This window comes from Haplochromis burtoni, unplaced genomic scaffold, assembly GCF_018398535.1.
Source record: "Haplochromis burtoni strain Fernald_Lab_line unplaced genomic scaffold, NCSU_Asbu1 Contig_3, whole genome shotgun sequence".
Classification (NCBI taxonomy): domain Eukaryota; kingdom Metazoa; phylum Chordata; class Actinopteri; order Cichliformes; family Cichlidae; genus Haplochromis; species Haplochromis burtoni.
This window is the reverse complement of record NW_024582364.1, coordinates 6,447,363-6,464,235: the sequence shown is the minus strand read 5'-3', so window position 1 is coordinate 6,464,235 and position 16,873 is coordinate 6,447,363. Positions and strand designations below refer to the sequence as shown.

At 39.3% G+C, this 16,873-nt stretch overlaps 1 protein-coding gene across 2 annotated transcripts; it reads left to right on the top strand.

Annotated features, from left to right (window-relative positions):
• Positions 1 to 3,496: 3,496 nt before the first annotated feature.
• Positions 3,497 to 16,858, top strand: rgs20 (regulator of G protein signaling 20). 2 transcript variants are annotated; one of them, XM_005912456.3, is made up of 5 exons: positions 3,497 to 3,897; positions 10,687 to 10,853; positions 12,031 to 12,105; positions 12,204 to 12,438; positions 13,165 to 16,858. In XM_005912456.3, the coding sequence occupies exons 1-5, from the start codon at positions 3,709 to 3,711 to the stop codon at positions 13,351 to 13,353; spliced, it is 855 nt and encodes a 284-aa protein (XP_005912518.1). In that variant the 5' UTR covers positions 3,497 to 3,708; the 3' UTR covers positions 13,354 to 16,858. The 2 variants fall into 2 exon arrangements, with proteins under 2 accessions (XP_005912518.1, XP_014187390.1); XM_014331904.2 differs by lacking the exon at positions 3,497 to 3,897 and adding an exon at positions 8,932 to 9,039.
• The last annotated feature ends 15 nt before the right edge of the window (positions 16,859 to 16,873 follow it).

Genomic DNA, 16,873 nt, shown 5'->3' with positions numbered 1-16,873 from the left:
AGGGTCAGCTTTTGTATTTTTGGATTACCACATCACCTTAGTGTAACAGTTAGGGAGAACAAGATGTAAATAAATGCCAAATAAGAATTACCTATAAAAAACGAATACAGAAATCCAGAAAGTAGCTTTGTGTTTAATGCATACGTACATTAACTACTTTTCTTCCTACTTTATATATTTGTTGTAAGGCAGTAGGGGAGACCGGGGATAGTTGTAACGTGGGTCAGTTGTAACACTTCCAATTTCTCCAATCAGGGCTAAGTTTCAAATGATGTGACTCATCCTGTGCATGCCCAATTCAGTTCTGCTATCACATGTGAAAAATCAGCACATTTTGTCAAACACAGACAATTTAACATGAAAAAAAGTAATTTGTATGCCAAAAAGTAAGTTTTTCTACTTTATTTCAATTTCTAATAGCATTATCTGCTTTGCAGTTAAACTCATCAAACTTAAATTATGTTATTTGTATGTCTATGGGGATATATTCTGTGTAGGTCTTTAGTGCTAATGTTTTAGCCGTTGGCTGTAATGTTAGCTAGTTCATGGCTATAGGAGTCTGGGTCAGTTGTAACAGCAACAGTCTGGGTTAGTTGTAACAATAATGCAGATGTTACAACTTACCACACTATTACTTTAACTTATATTAAACAAGTTGGGGCAACGACATCAGCAGAGAGAGGTTCACTGGTCGCTTTTGTATATGCGGTTAATGCCATTGGCAACACAATTCCTCCACTGTTTGTGTTCCCACACATACATTATGCAGACCACTGTGTCAGAGATGGACCAGTAGGAAGTACTGGTAGTGGAAATAAATCAGGATGGGTGCAAGAAACAGATTTCCTCATCTTTCTGAAGCACTTTGCAAACCACACCAAGGTAAGCCATGATAAAAAGTAATGGAATTGCGATGCTGGTGAACAACTACATTTTTTCAGCTTCATTGTTATGTTCAAAATTGGTGCAAGAGTTGTAGGTTATAATGCCCACTGAGCCAATGAGGCCAAACTCAAGGAAGACCAACCAAAATTAATGAAATATTCAGTTGCAGAAAATTCCATAATTTGTCTTTTTTGGGGGGTTGGAATATGTTCAAAAGCTAGATTTCTGCATTCTGTCACACACACAAGCTACATAAATGGATGTAAGTGCATTCATGTGTTGAATAAACAAAGATTACATGTTAATGTTTTGTTAGTACCCTTATTTCATTGTGTTACATTTCACCCCAGGATATGTTACAACTAACCCAGACTATGGGGTTAATTGTAACATTTCACTCTTTGTGTTTGAGACCATACCATGCAATGGGTAATTGTGCTGCAGAGAAAATAGCTGCACTATTTAATAGCAGAGACATGTAAATACTTTGCATTACATTTTGAATCCACTACCTTAAAAGAGCTCCAATTTACAGACAGAAATGTCAAAAATGTTACAACTATCCCCGGTCTCCCCTACTCGGGGGAAAAAATTATACTTTCTTTCTTACTGCGGTCGAAAGATGTAAATTTCTTTTTAGATTAGGAGTTTGTATTGAGATATATAGTGAGTTCTTTTTTTAATTTCCAAATTCAGCATATGTAAAGTATTTTAAATTGCTTTCTCCCCAGTCATTATCATCAGTAATGTACTACCTACTTAATTACTTACTATTAATGCAACACTAACAACCCAGTAACATATGATACACTTTTGTTTTTCCTTATTGCAGTTTTGACTTAAGTGAGAAGTGGAGATTTGCACTGGAGGGAGGACCAATGAAAGTCAGTAGACAAAAGACAAAATGCATGTGTGCGAATCAGAAGGAGAAGAAAGAGAAGAAAGTTCAACATGCAAGGCGTATGGGAAATTAGATGAGGTAAATATTTGGGATCAACCATCCAAGTAAGTGCATGAGACAGGTGAAGAAGCATCTCTAGGCAAGGTGGAATGGGTGGAGATGAGTGGCAGAAGTGATTTATGACAAAAGGACAGCACCAAGAGTGTAAAGCAAGGTTTAAAAGTTGGTAGTGAGACTTGATAAGATGTAAGGTTTGGAGACAGATTTCCAATGGGAATGACCAGGATGGACACGAATAGAAATGAACACATCAGGGAGTCAGCTCAGGTTAAGTGGTTTGGAGACAAGGGTCAGGATGCCAAGATGAGATGTTTTGCATGTTTGGACATGTGCTAAGGATGGATAGTGAATACACTGGACAAAGGATCCTGAATATGGAGCTGCCAGGCAGGAAGAAAAGAGGAAGACCACAGTAATGATTCATGGGCATAATCAAGTAGGACATGCAGGGATGGGCTCATAGAGGACGATGCTAGGGATAGGGTGAGATGGAGGCAGATGATCTGCTGTGGCAACCCCTTAACAGAGCAGAAGAAGAAGAAGACTTAAGTGTTATTATTAATGCACAACTTTCAATTTTAAAATACCATTAGTTACTCACAGTTAAGCAAATCCTGATCTTTACAGTAAAGATAAAATATTTCATTTAATATTCTTGCATATTGGTTTTAAATTACAAATGTCAACCCACTGCCATTTACCATGTGTTGATATGGGCCGCTTAAAGAGTTTATTGTTCATTGCTTGAGCATGTTTTAACCTGTATTTCTTATTCAGTTTGCCATTGTATTGAGAGCTGTAGCCGAATTACTGAAGAAAAAGATTGAAAGTGCTGCCATCCTTTTGAAACACAGTATTTAAATGTAATTACAGCAGGAACTCTTCCACATCAAAATCCTCATTTATTCAAATTATTAACATATCAAGAAGATGTTCTATATCTGCCTATCTAAATAATTCAGGCACATGGTGGAAATTGGTGGCTCGTAAATAATTTATTACCCTAGTCAGTTGATAATATTTTGTCGTGGTTGCATTTATTACATTTCAGTTGACTAATGAAATCTAATAAACACAACCAAGACAAAGTTAAAAGCTTAAATATTAACACAAGAAAGTAGAATTTATAAATATAGACTGTAACATTTAAAATATTCCAGAGGATTGGAAATGAGAAGACACCAGCCAATCAATCACAATCAGCTTTGCTGTTGGCTGATGAGGTGTTTGAACTTTGTGGATTTGTGTGGATGACAGAGCACTAAAGTCAGATGAGAGCTCACACCAAAGACGTTAGATCTGTGTTGATCCATGCATGTCTGTAATAAGCACACAAGTATGACACATCAGAATCTTCTCAGTAAAACCCCTAATAAAAAGAGGCTGGCACCACTGTTGCCAGCAGATTGTATGCGTGCATATCAATAGCGTTAGACTTATTTTTGCTAAATGTTTCTTCTACAAGGTCCATTTAACAATTTCCATTGGAATAGAACTCAACATTTACAATCACAAATGATTCCAGGTCTACCACTAGTCCCTTCACTGTCCATCTAACTCAGACACTAAGACCTCCAGGCTTAATCTGGCCTAAGCTGGTGAGACACACTAAAGCACAGAGGAATCAGGATTGCATCCACTGGGGACATTGTCCTAATCCCCTTCTGCCCTCTCCCTTGTAAACACTGTTCTCTTCGTCAGGGTCGCTCATGCTTTTCCCCACCTCTCGCTCTCTCTGTTGCAATGTGCTACAGAACGGATGCCGGGACAACATAGAGATGAAAGGAGTGAAAAGTCTGGATTTCTTATGATCTCAAAGAGACTTGAGCCTCACGTGGTGAGTGAGGCCTCATGGTCGGAGCATGCCATATGCTAGAGCGGTGAGGCAGTGGGAGATCAGGCCCACGTCTACACTGCGGGGGATCAAACGCACTAGGGCCCTGATGTGGCAGCGGATACGGGGACTGGTCCGGGCCTGCCGGCATGGTGCGGGGTACCCAGTCAACTATAATGACCCAGACCGAGAGGAACAGGAGATGGTGTGCCTTGAGGTATGGATGTGTAGTTTTTGTTTGTTTTTTTCTATTGCTTTTTAAAATTATTATTTATTGTTATATATAGCACTAATACTAATTCTACTACTACCATTTTATTTGGAGCTAATTTTCATGGAACTCATGCAGTCTCTCTAATTAAGTAAACCTAAAACTCTATAACAATTTAATACATTTTCCTCTGAATATATTTTACAGATTTTTCAACATGCTTAGCAGTATGGTTCTTATGTAAGACAGTGCCAATAATCAACACAAGATATCTAAAAATTAACAGAATACTACTGTTGACTATTGTAATCCTCAGCAAATGAGACATCCTTCATGCTATCTTTTGTTGTTACGGCAACCAGATTGCTCTTGTAGCATCATCAGCTTTTTTTGCTTCATGCCAAACTTCTATTCAGGGATGCACTTCCTGTTTGAACGGGGCTTAAGAAGATTAAAAGATAGCGTGCCTTGAAATAGTGTGATACAAGTCATTAGAAATCTAAAAACCAAATGACATGGTCAGTCACACAAAAATGGCTGACAACCTGCATTAACATCTCAGTGCGATATTTAATAAGCAATGACCGAATCAGAGTGTTGTGGATACACTCACAGGCTTACAATGTGATTTTGCTTGGAGTTTGGCAACAGAATCATTCTCGGTAAAGGGATAAACAAAGATTTCCGATGGCTTTCTGTAGAAAGGAGAGTCGTGTTGCTATTCACAGTGGGGAAGGGATTGTAAGAGACATGTGAGGACAAGGGAGCTGTTTCCATAATGAGAAAGGAGTCAGTGGAGAACTTGTGGATGTTAACATCAATCTTAGAAAGCCATAAAAACCCTTCTCATGGTAGACAATGATAAAGCACTGAGTTACACATTTTCTATTAACATATACTGATGAGAGCAAGTAAGGAGTTATCTTGCCTTAGCAGATGCAGATAACTAACTTAAAAATCGGGGCTTTGTCAGTCTGTCACCGAGCTGCAGCAAACGTCTCAATCTGATTTCAAACCGTGGACACTGACGCGCAGGTTGAAACCTTCAGATCGCCAGGACACCCTGACGTATCTTCACGTCAGAATAACTCTGAGTCTACTAAGTCTATGCTCAGTCTGTCACAGTGAAGACCATTCATGTGCAGCTTTTGATATCAGGCTATTAAAATGATCAACTATGGAGTTTTTTTGATTTGTTTTGGATAATGAACTTCACCTTTGGCACATGGATACTTATTTTCTACCAAAAAATGGCTTGGCCTGTTGTTATCTTAGCAACACTTCACCATATTCGGACAGCTTTTTTCAAAACCAACTGTGAACGAAATTTCATTCATTCACAAGTGATCCCATATGGAAAAGATATATATAAATCTTATAAAGTTTTTATCTGTCTTGTATGAAACTTGTATGAAAAGCATACAAGACTGAAAACACATATAAGATCCCTTGAAAAATTATATAATGAAACTTGTATGTTTTGTATACTTACTAAAAAAAAAAATGAAAGTAATGAGAAAGTGGCCACTTTCATGAGTAAATCATATATGTTTTTACTATTTCTTTTCCATATGGGATTGTTTAATTATGCTCCAATTGCAAAGAGACAAAGTTCAGACAGAATTACAAAAATTATAATTGCCAATCCAGAAAAGGCCAGAGCTCTTAACCTTTACTTCAAAGAGGTCAGACTGGAAAGAGGTCCAATGCGACCTCTTTCCATTTTGGTGGGTGGTTGTGACTGCTGGCGGACTCAAGCAGAGAATGATGCTTTCTGTGTTCACTAACTTTCTTGAGTCAAACTGAGCTACTGGTACACAGCACCGATCACTCTGTGTCCTTAGACACTTCAATTCAAAGAGCCAGAAAGAAAAGGGCCTTCCATTCCTCCTCCAGGTTCGGCAGAGATACAACAGACAGTGTGCATGGAGCAAGGCAACAGAATTGATTCGCAATACATGAAAGAATAACAACCTGAGCGAATGTTCCAGCAGCGTTCACATTAATGCAAATGAACAAAGATGTGAAATCAAATTAAAATGGAGAAGCCAAGACTGTGCTTACTTTCTGGCATTGGGAATAGACATACATATTCTATACAGCAATGCTTAAACAAGTTCCCTCCCAGTTTATTATTTTTATTTATGTTACAGTTATTTACAGTTACTTATTATTAGGTTGTCCCATGGTGACCTCCCGTCTATGAGGATGCACACCATCCCCATATTAGTGAAAAATAAGTTCTTTAACCAAAATTCAAAACATCTATATAGACGAGAATGCATTTTAAAATGCTTTTCAGTGCTTTTCTGCAGTTGGCTTTTTCATAACAGGCATGAAAACCTTTTGTAATCGTGTTTATGTGCTTTTGTTTGTGAATTTTATACTTGCTTTTGACACTTGTTTGATATGTTGTATGGTTATAGGTTTTGCTTCAGGCTCATGTTTATTCATAGATTCCTTTGCATTTTATTTCATTGTGTGTAAATGCCACCTGCCAACAACCGCAGATGAAAATAACCACATGGCTAAATCTGGCATAACTGCATGATGGGCATAAGTGGTCATGCAAAAGTACATTGTACCTTTGAAATAAACTTAAACATTAGCATATGAGAAATGAAATGTCTATGACTCGATTCAGCTCCAGAGATCAGCATAGACTCTGAATGGACTGTAAAACTCAAAATTACAAACAAAATTTTCATGACATTTAAGAAAGCGGATCCAGTATTACAGGATGTTGCTGTGCACAAAGCTACAAAATTATTTGTCCTGCAAAGTATTAAAAAATTATCCTGAAACAAATTTATTTGCCTCTAAATAATTGTGCTGAACTGGATCCCTCTGTGACGTAGCTGTTACGTAGATAAAGTGATGTTAAATTTAAAAGCAAAAGAAGTGATGAATCTGTGACTCAGTTACAATAATTAGCAAAACTGATTTGGCATGATTAAACTGAGTCTGACATTTAGAGTGCAAACAGCAATTTGATCAACACACTTCAGGGGAACAGAACAATTCATTACAAAACAACAACAAAAAAGCAAAAATGGCAAGTTAGATTCAAAGAGAGATAAAATTATATTTGATTGATTGATTTGAATGAACAGCTTCTCACAGATACCATGCATGATCTCTTGAAGTGTTTAAGTTGGTAACCATAGACCGTCTCCAGAACCTACCTGCATATTTAGCTCCAGTAATCAAATCTAAAGTTCATTCTGTCTCCCTTTAACCCACACAATGACTTGAATCACTTTAATCACCCACTGAAAGATTCTATTCATCTCGTCACACGGCTCTGTCGTCCTATTCTCCTTTGTGACCTTGTGTGTTCAGGCAAATTCCCACTTCTGCTCGGCCTTGTGCCATCTGAGGAAGTGTGTGTGCGTTAAAGCATACACCCACATAAGCATCATTTATTGCTTGTGTGTATGTGCATGTGTCAATCTCACAGGGCTATCTGTGGGTCTAACATGAACACAAGGGGAGGTGTTAAATGAAGTGCTGTGGAGAAAGTCACATGATAACATCTCGGGGGTAATAAAGACGTGTCAGTGCTCTAAGTGCACCCCGGTTGAGCTCAGTCACAAAGTAAATAATGTGAGCAGGAAACAAATTCACTCTTTGCCCCCTTTTTTGATAAAATAACAGAACAGATGAATGTCTGTTTCCCAAGTGGAGCCACTGGCAGTGTCATAGAACAGTACTGGGTTTTTGCAGAAAGTGTAAGAACAGTTCTCCATGGAGTCTCCACACTCACATTTTGTACCACTTCTTATACCAGAGTGGAATTGGTGAGATTATTTTTTAGGGCACCAGGAGGCATCTTGACTGGCAACATGGCCCCAAAAGACACCGCACAAAAGCTCTGGTGTAAATTAAGAGGAATAAACTGGGTGTGTTACACTTTAGTTCTGCAGAAAAGACAGGTATTGTGGGCAGAGTGCCACCTGGTGATAGTAAAAAAGCAATACATGGCCTATAGTCAAAGCAAAAGTGTCATTAATAGCATATAATGGATCACACTGAAGATGTATGAAAATATATTGTACTGCATAATTATACACTGTAATGCCTGTGCACATGTGTAAAATGATCAGGGAAAACCAAGTGAGAGCTCATAACACTCCAAAAAGCTTTCCATGTTGAAATCCATGAGCACACTTTAAGTCATCAGGATATGGTGTCTTCCTATGTTATAGATGGACGGAGCACATCGTGTTAGTGCCGTAGCTCAGTCAACCTCCAGGTGGCAGTGTTGTCTTTTAGAATAACACGGGTCGCAGGCCTGTGCTGTGGATTAAAACACGTAAGTCTGATAGATAATACTCTGTAAAGGAAAGGAAATTAAGGGGGAGGATAGAGGAGGAAATAGAAGCCTATTCACTTATATCCAAAAGAGACAATTCACATTGAAAGGATTTAGAGGTAGAAGTATTGCAACAGTATTCAAATATATAGTTTCGTCATCCCTCCCCTGTTTCTGGTTAAGCCTTTAAAGCGTTTAAACAAATATATTCTCCTGTGAGCGGATAAAACATACCGTATGCATCTGAATTTGTGCATGGCGTATCCATGCGTTGAAATATGAGCTCCGGGGTTTCTCTCACGACGTCATATCACACTAAACTTCACAAATGATTTAACATTAGTTGGCAAAGTCATGCCATCCTCCTGCAGGGTTTAGCTGAACGCAGTGGTGCACTTCATTAGCCGCTGAAGGTTTCAGCACCACAGACAGCGACTTCAAGCAAAGCCTCACTGGCGCAGTCACCCCGACTAAAAAGTGTTTTTCCCCCTGGTATTCTTGTTAAATATGTTGAGATTTTTTAATAGCAGTAGCGTTAAGTTTTAGGATGTTTTATTAATTTATTGTTTAGATACCTGGTACGAGTTTCTAATAAACTTGCCTCACGCAGTTATTCCTATAATGGTCTCTTACTGGAGTCTTTCAGTACCTGCTCAGCAAACCTGTGCCATACTGTAGGGTTTTATGCTCTTCGTCGGTCTACTACGAGCTCGAGAGAGGGCGCATGCGTACTGACTTGAAGCAGCCGGTTGGGGGGGGGGAAGCCTTATGTGCCATCGGATGTAATCAAGGCAAAGAATTACCTCTTCTCGCTGTGCATACATGGTGAAATTGTAAGTACTGGTAGAAAAAGCGATGTATCGTTGCACTGACATGTTGTGAGCGGAGCGTTTGAGGCCGTTTCATGGGTATTTTTTTCTTTTTTCTTTAATGGCATGTAACTATCTAGCTGTACAGCGGGCTTTTAACGGGTCTAGGCAGTGTCTTTTCGGTGGTTGTCCAGGGCGATGAAGCTCTACGGTTCTTCGTGGTGGCACTTTCCATTGATATGATTCGCGACTTGCTAATGCAATGGTTTCTGCTGTGAAATCGCCCAGGGGCCATTAAACCTCAGTGTCGTCCACGTTTATGCCGCTGTGAAGGAGAACAGCGGTTTATTTGGCATTATCATGATTTATTCTCTGAATTGATACGACCACCCCCCCCACCTCCTCCTCCCCCCATTTCATCGTCTATGGCTGTTGAGTCGAAGCATAGCCTACTGCAATAGTGTCAGCTTTGAAGTACCCGAACACCTAACGCGTAAAATATGCCATTCGGCAAGGCGCACGAAATCTGCAGCTGAAGCCAGCTCCGAATCTGAGTGAGAACACGGATCCATTTTAGAAATGACCTAACGGTATTGTATTCTCTGAAGGATGTGATAGAGCGATGCTGCGGTTATAGATTTGCAAGCTGCGCCTTCAGCCCTCCCCGCCACCCGTGGACCAAATCTCTAGACATTTTTTTAAGCATCATTTCTTGTGTCAGGTAGTGGCCGGATGATGCCGACAGCTTTGTTACATAAATGATCTGACAGGATTTGGCAGTGCCTGACCTGATGATGACACATTTGTTAAAATCAGACAAGAAGTCATTCTCTGAGCATAGCCTGTCTGTAGTCTATAGGCCTACACACCAAGGGGATTCTGATGAATACACTACAGACCTATAGTCACAGTAATTACTCATGTACATGATAAATGTAGCCCAGAGGTTCATGACAATCTGAGCTTGTCAACTACAAATCCCTCCTCACTCCCCCTGAAAAAAGGCAAATATTTTCAATATTTGCAAGTGTATTTAATTTATTGCTCCACTTGGATTCAGTGAGCATTGTAAATCTTTTAATGTGGTGCTTTTACAACAAGGCGTTCACAAATTTTACATGTTGGATTACAGATATCGAACCTATGGTCTAAAATCCATTCTCTGTCTTTTTGGAGTGTGTGAGGGAGCACACAGCCAGTTTGAGATTAGAAAGACTGAAATGTTCTTGGCGGGTGCGTATTTGGCAGCAGGCAAAACAAAATCAGCAAAGTGTTACTCCATACTTGTTTCCTCAAAACAGCATTCCTTTGCAGCGAGACCTCTGGGGATGCTGGCACATGCTTCGACCAGAAAGCATCAGCAGCCCATCTAAGAAACAGATTGTTGTCAACCTGTGAGGCAAATCTAAATAAATTTGATGAAGCTGTCCTGATGAAAGTACCAGGGGGAAAAATAGACTCGTGATCAGGATTTCACACTATCATCAGCTCTACTGTCAGAACACCCAGTGATGCCCTTACTACCCTTGTTACCCTGGGACTGATTTGTATCACATGAATGCATTGCAGGCCAAGAGATTTTTCTTACAAGACAAAATCTCTGTTGAATACTATTTCTGACATGAACAGTCTGAACTCAGCGCCTCCCTCTCCCCTCCCCTCTGCCTATAGCCCATGGGATCAGAGCGGATGGAGATGCGAAAGAGGCAGATGTCGGTGCAGCAGGAGTCGGCAGCGGGGGGAACTGCACCGGCCCAGCAGGACCAGCCGGGCCAGGCTAACCCACGGGGCTCGAATGCATGCTGCTTCTGCTGGTGTTGCTGCTGTAGCTGTTCCTGGTAGGTGTTTCCCCAACTGAGAAATCACCAATTGTGGCACAAACATGGCCGACATTATTGCACACAAGGCAGGACACTCTCAGCTACCGTGTCTCAACCGCAGGATTCAGCTTGTGCTTCATGGGCTTGACATTTTTTTCTTCTTTTTTTTTGCGAATCTGTATCTAGCAGCACCGTGACAACAACGAACTAAAGATCATGCAGGGAGTGCATCTGCTGGGACCATTTCACAGTTTTAATAAGCCCATTAATTGTCTTGATTTCTGTAGTGTTACTGGAAATTTAGAGTTGGAGTTGGAGTAAAAATCAAAGTAGTTGGCAAATATATATTTGACTCTGTAATTTTCTGTAATTGAGTACAGTACAGAGAGCATATTTAAACGATACTGACATATGGCTAAAGTTGCAAGAAACTTTTAAACTTACAACTGAACCTCAAATATTTTGGGGGGAAAACAAACTTTTTTTTGTGAGGCTGTTTAACCTTTTTCTGATAGGACAGTGGCCTCAGGGTGGATTCAAACCCAGGTGTTCTGGATTAGTTTTACAGCATACGCGTCTCCTGCTTAACCCACTGAGATAAATCTGCACCCCTATTTGGAAACACCATTAAATGAACTATTTTCATTATATAAGAGACAGTTTGCAAAAGCACCGCCATGCTGGCTTTGATTTAGAACCCAGGAGTGGACAGCCCACGAGAGGCGTTTGTCCAGTCAGTTTCCGCTTGGTGTTTGTGCCGTTGTAGGAGGCTAGGAGGGAGCTCATCTGTCAATCATTTATCATGACACTATTTAGTTGCTGCCCATGAAGCGTCCAGTACTTGGAAAGCAGTTGCAATGCTTCATGTCCAAAGATATCAGTGCAGCCACGTAACATCGAGCACACTCACACGATTTAATAAACGGCAGTTAAATGTGTACATACAGAGAGAGTGCATACAACAAATTACAAAGTAGGTTTTCAAGCAAAAATGACAATTATTGGTCTCAGCACTTGCACTTCATATAAATTATTGATGTATTTGTTTGATTAATAAATATACTAATAAAGAGCTTCTTTGTAAGCACACCTGCTAATAAAATGGAGGAAAGCTAAATGTATTCATAGTAACTGTAATAGTATAAAATTCTTATTTCGCACACCAAGTATGTTTATATGTCTGTGTTACCATTAGGAATGAAGATCGAGATGATAGGAACCGAAAGGCATCTTATGACGTCAAGGAAGGGACCACAGACTGTGAAGACTGGTCAGCTTATATCGCTGTACAAAAATGTGTTTTGATTTTTTTTTTTTAGTTAAATGCATCCTCTTGGCTAAAGGCACTCTCTCGCTTATTCTGCACAGTCCTAAGCCCACGTTGGAGGAGGTGCGCTCATGGGGGCAGTCGTTTGACAAGCTGATGTGCTGTCCAGCGGGGAGAAACTCTTTTCGACAGTTCCTTCGCACTGAGTTCAGCGAGGAGAACATGCTTTTCTGGCTAGCCTGTGAGGAGTTCAGGAAAGAGACCAATAAGAGTATGATAGAGGAGAAGGCTCGGGTCATCTACGAAGACTACATCTCCATTCTATCGCCTAAAGAGGTCAGAGAGCTTTGATTTAATCGTTTTGCAAATATTAGCGACCTGTTCGAACAAATACTGAAAGTATGTGTGAGTGTGAGGGCGCATCTAGAACATCTAGAAACAGCAGCACACTCCTTACATAGTGAGCTTTAAACATCTAGTGATATAAACTGTTAGCGTTAGGCAAAGGTTAGCCATTTCCCCTTGACTCCAGTCTTTGTGCAAAGCTAAGTTAACCAGTTCAAAGATATAAAAGATGGATGCAGCCTTTGGCTCTGAGTGGCTAAGAATGCAAAAATGACCCTGTTTCTTTCTTCCTGTTTGGGCACTTTCTTAATGCACTTCCACTCTTAATCACCAGTTTAGATTCTTTTTGTTATACAGCATGGTGTTCATTTTGTAACTTATTGTCCCCTTGGGGAAAATATCAGTACAGAGAATACAGAACAATAAGCCACTACTGCATGATTGTAAAGGTTTCTTGGTTTTACTGGTGTGATCCATGCCTTGAATAAGCCTGCTAGATGGTGACAGCTGCTAGATGGTGACAGCCAAAATGCTCCACTGGAGGCTTCAGTGAGTGACTGCACAGAGCCCTGGTCCATCTTTTCTTTACAGTGTATTAGCTTTCAGGTCGTCATCAAATTTTCAGTCGTGAAGCAAACAGTGACATTTCTCAAGGTTTTGTCGCACAAAAAGAGCACACGCTGTTCTTCCCTAACGGGCTATTCTCTCGACTCCCAGGTGAGCCTCGACTCCCGTGTGCGCGAGACGATTAACAGGAACATGCAGGAGCCCACATCGCACACCTTTGACGATGCCCAGCTGCAGATCTACACACTAATGCAAAGAGACTCGTATCCCCGCTACATGAACTCCCCAGCCTACAAAAACCTGCTCAACACCCTGTCAGAGCAGTCCCCTGAATCTTAGGGTGGTGATGACCTGTGATCTTTTAACTCTCTTTACCCCTCTCCCAGACCTTACCCCCCTTTTTTAAAATTTTTTCTTTGTATGTTCAGTGTAGGATTACATGAATCAGGCCTCGGGCCTGTCCCCTCCCAGGGATCTCAGCGCTATTGTGATCTGCACCTGACTGAAGACACTCAGGTCTTAAAATCTCCCGAGGGCTTGACATCACAAGTACTGCTACAGATCAACAAAGCAAAACACTCCAAAGGAATATGAATACATTTTAATTCTTTTGTTTTTCTTTTTCTTTCTTTTGATAGAAATAATCTATTTTATTTGTGTTCAGAGTTTTTTATGGTCTGTTGTTTTTTGTATGATCGTTTGGGGGGAAAATGATTCCTACTGTAGACTATATATTTATGAGTTTGTAAATAGTAAAAATGGAATTGTGGGTATTTTATGTGGAAACGCCTGGTTCTATTTCCTGCGTACAAAAATCAAAGCTCAAGTCAAAGGCTACACGTTAGCTCTACTTGCAGGCAGCTTTGTGGGGTACTGTACTGATTTTACCTTGTTTTCACCCCGTTTGGTCCCCTAACCTCACACTTCAGTACCTGTGACAGCGACTTGGCAACTCCAGTTCATGTAGAACTTGTGCGTGATTGAGAAATACTGTAAGCGTGGCGATCAGTGAAGTAACAGAAAGTGACAACAGCTCTTGTCACGGCGTGCAATTCGTTTCCTTAAGAAACTCAAATCAACGATGGAAGGGTGTTTTAACTTTTGTTACTTGAGCTTAACCACAAAAGATTGCCTGTCTAAGATGTTTATTTGAATTCAAGTGTTATTCACTGCACACCTCATAGGTTTATTATAGTTTTACAAATGTGACATAAGTAATTCTATTTACCAGATGAAGTATTTTTTATTTATTGATGTATACAAACAATACAGAAAAACAAGTACAAATCATATTTAAAGTCCTGTGATGGACCAAACTCTACTAAGCTGTCAAAAAAACTTTAAATAATGTTATTTTTAAAGAGTATATGGCTCTGTTTTATAGGTCTGTAATTTCCTAATAACGTTCCAGAAGGTTTCCTTGAAGGTACTCTAATTTGAGACTAAATATAAGGAAAATTATTCCATCATTTAAACCCAAATAAATATGAATTCCTATTGTTGTAAGACCCAAACAGCTGGAATGGAATCTGTTTTCACGCTGAGAGTAAGAAGATTTATGATGCTCTTAAGTTTTAAATCTAAAGCTTTTCATTCTCAATTTCCGCTTAAGTATTTGCTCGTATTTATTTGACTTTCTTCTCAGGCTAACTAGACTTTATTCAAAGTCATTTCTAGGGAACCTTCTGGAATACACTTTGAAATTACCAAAAAATCACTATTTAAGATTACATAGCTCGTCTATGATATATAATTTGACATGATTATCAGTGACAGTAGGCTTCCGGCCAGGTTAGCAGCAACACCAAAGCTACCATGTAAACTGTGCTCATACGTTTTATCGAGAGTGTTTCACTGAGTAAAATTGGAGTTGCCAAGTGTTTAATACTTTTATGTACTCTAATAGTTTTAGTTGAATTACTTTGTTGCCTCACAAACGTGTCACTCAAAGACAAGATCCTCACATGGGGAAGTGCCTTGACATTCAGTTTTACGACATCTTTCTCATGGGCAGCGGTTACTTTCAAACGCTTGCCGTAAGCGTGGTTACTGGAGCGTGAAGTCAGTTTACTGGAAATTGTCCCTTTCATTGGCCAAAATATTAAGTGTTTTGTCTTGATTTCTTAGTCGTGACTACATCAGTTCACTTTGGTAGGGCAGAGGCTGACGACAGCACATGTCAAACAAAGATTGGCGGACAGGCCGGTTGATCTGAACTTCTTACCAACCTGCGTGCAATCTGAGTTGATGGGTTCACTGCGCGGATCAACCTCAAAACACAACCTAAGCCAGTGGTTTGGAGTGATGCCTATAAATGTTTCTTTCTTTTCTGTTTACTATATGAAATGTGTTATTTTGCGCTGAGTTTACTGAAGAATACATTTTTAAAAAAAATACGAATAATGTGAATGTTTACAGTAAATGGTTGATTTTATTTTATTTTTTTCTGCTACTCTTCGAGAAAATAATGACTTGTGGGCATTTCGATTAAGATAAAATAAAGCACAATAATTTTACTGACTCTGGAATGATTTAATCAGCAAACTGCATGACACCAATATCAGTAAAATGTGTCAGGAAACAACTTTAATAATGTCCTAACAGAAAATTCAACCAACTCAGTTCACTGATAGGAATGGAAGAATTCTTTCAGTACATCTGCCCCTGTGTAAGTTTGAGCAGTTTAAATTCATGATTCTGTTGGAAGACATTTCTTTTAAAAATAACACAGATCAGGTGAAATCCTAATTAAGAACATTTAAAATCAAAAGTAATGAATTCTGTGAACTCCTTGAAATATACGGTAACGTTCACATGAGCACAACATGTCAATTAGAATTAAAGAAAAACAGTTTAACTTAAGTGCGCAGAGGATTGTAGCAATATGCAGTTACTTGTGTACCACACTATTTTGAAATGCTTTATAAACTTTGAAAAATTCATACTCTTTCACAGTACTGTGCAAAGGTCTTGAGCCACATCTTCAGACTGTATAATATTTTTTTTCCCTGAAGGTCTTTTAAAGTTTATCTTTGAGAATTAGCTGCTTTTATCTTTTTAGTTTTTGTTTTGTTTGTTTGTCAAGCCACGTAACCCTGATCTGTGAAACATAAAAGCAAGAGATGAACCAGTGTTGTGTTGTTGTGTCTACACATAACAGACAACCTAGCATAGAACCAATTTTAAATTCTATATTTAGGTACAAAGGTAACATAGTTTGACAGGTACAAACGTGCAACACTCTGTTAAACCCATTTAATTAAATAAATAAGATAAATTCTACTTAACTCACACATTGACAGTTTGATTTAAAACTCACTGTCTAAAATTTTATGGACCTAATTGTAACTATATAGGAATATTTTGCTGTGTCTGAATTTTATACAGGGAGCTTCATCGAATTCACAATAAAAAAAAAAAAAGTTGTTTCGACAAAGGTTCAATTAAAAAATAAATAAGAACGTGAGATAAAACATATAGAGAAGTGTAATGTCTACCACCAGGCCTTCCTCAGTTTTAGCCCTTTTCAGTGAATAAAAAATCTTAATCTTGTATTACTGTTCACTTTATGTGGTGGTGAAGCAGCAGAACAGCCCATCAACATAAAGTGGTTGCACCTGGCTATTTCAAAAAAACCAAAAAATCCTGGAGGAAGCCGAAAACAATTGGTGCATCTTCCCTTCTCCAGCCAACGATATTATCCTGTCCCTGGATGGATTAATATGCATACATCAGCATTCGCTTTGATGTGATGAATATTCCATCAATTACAAATGTATACTCTGTAACACACACACACACACACACACACACACACACAGAAGATGTCTGTTCTCTCAGATCCGACCTGCTTAGTATA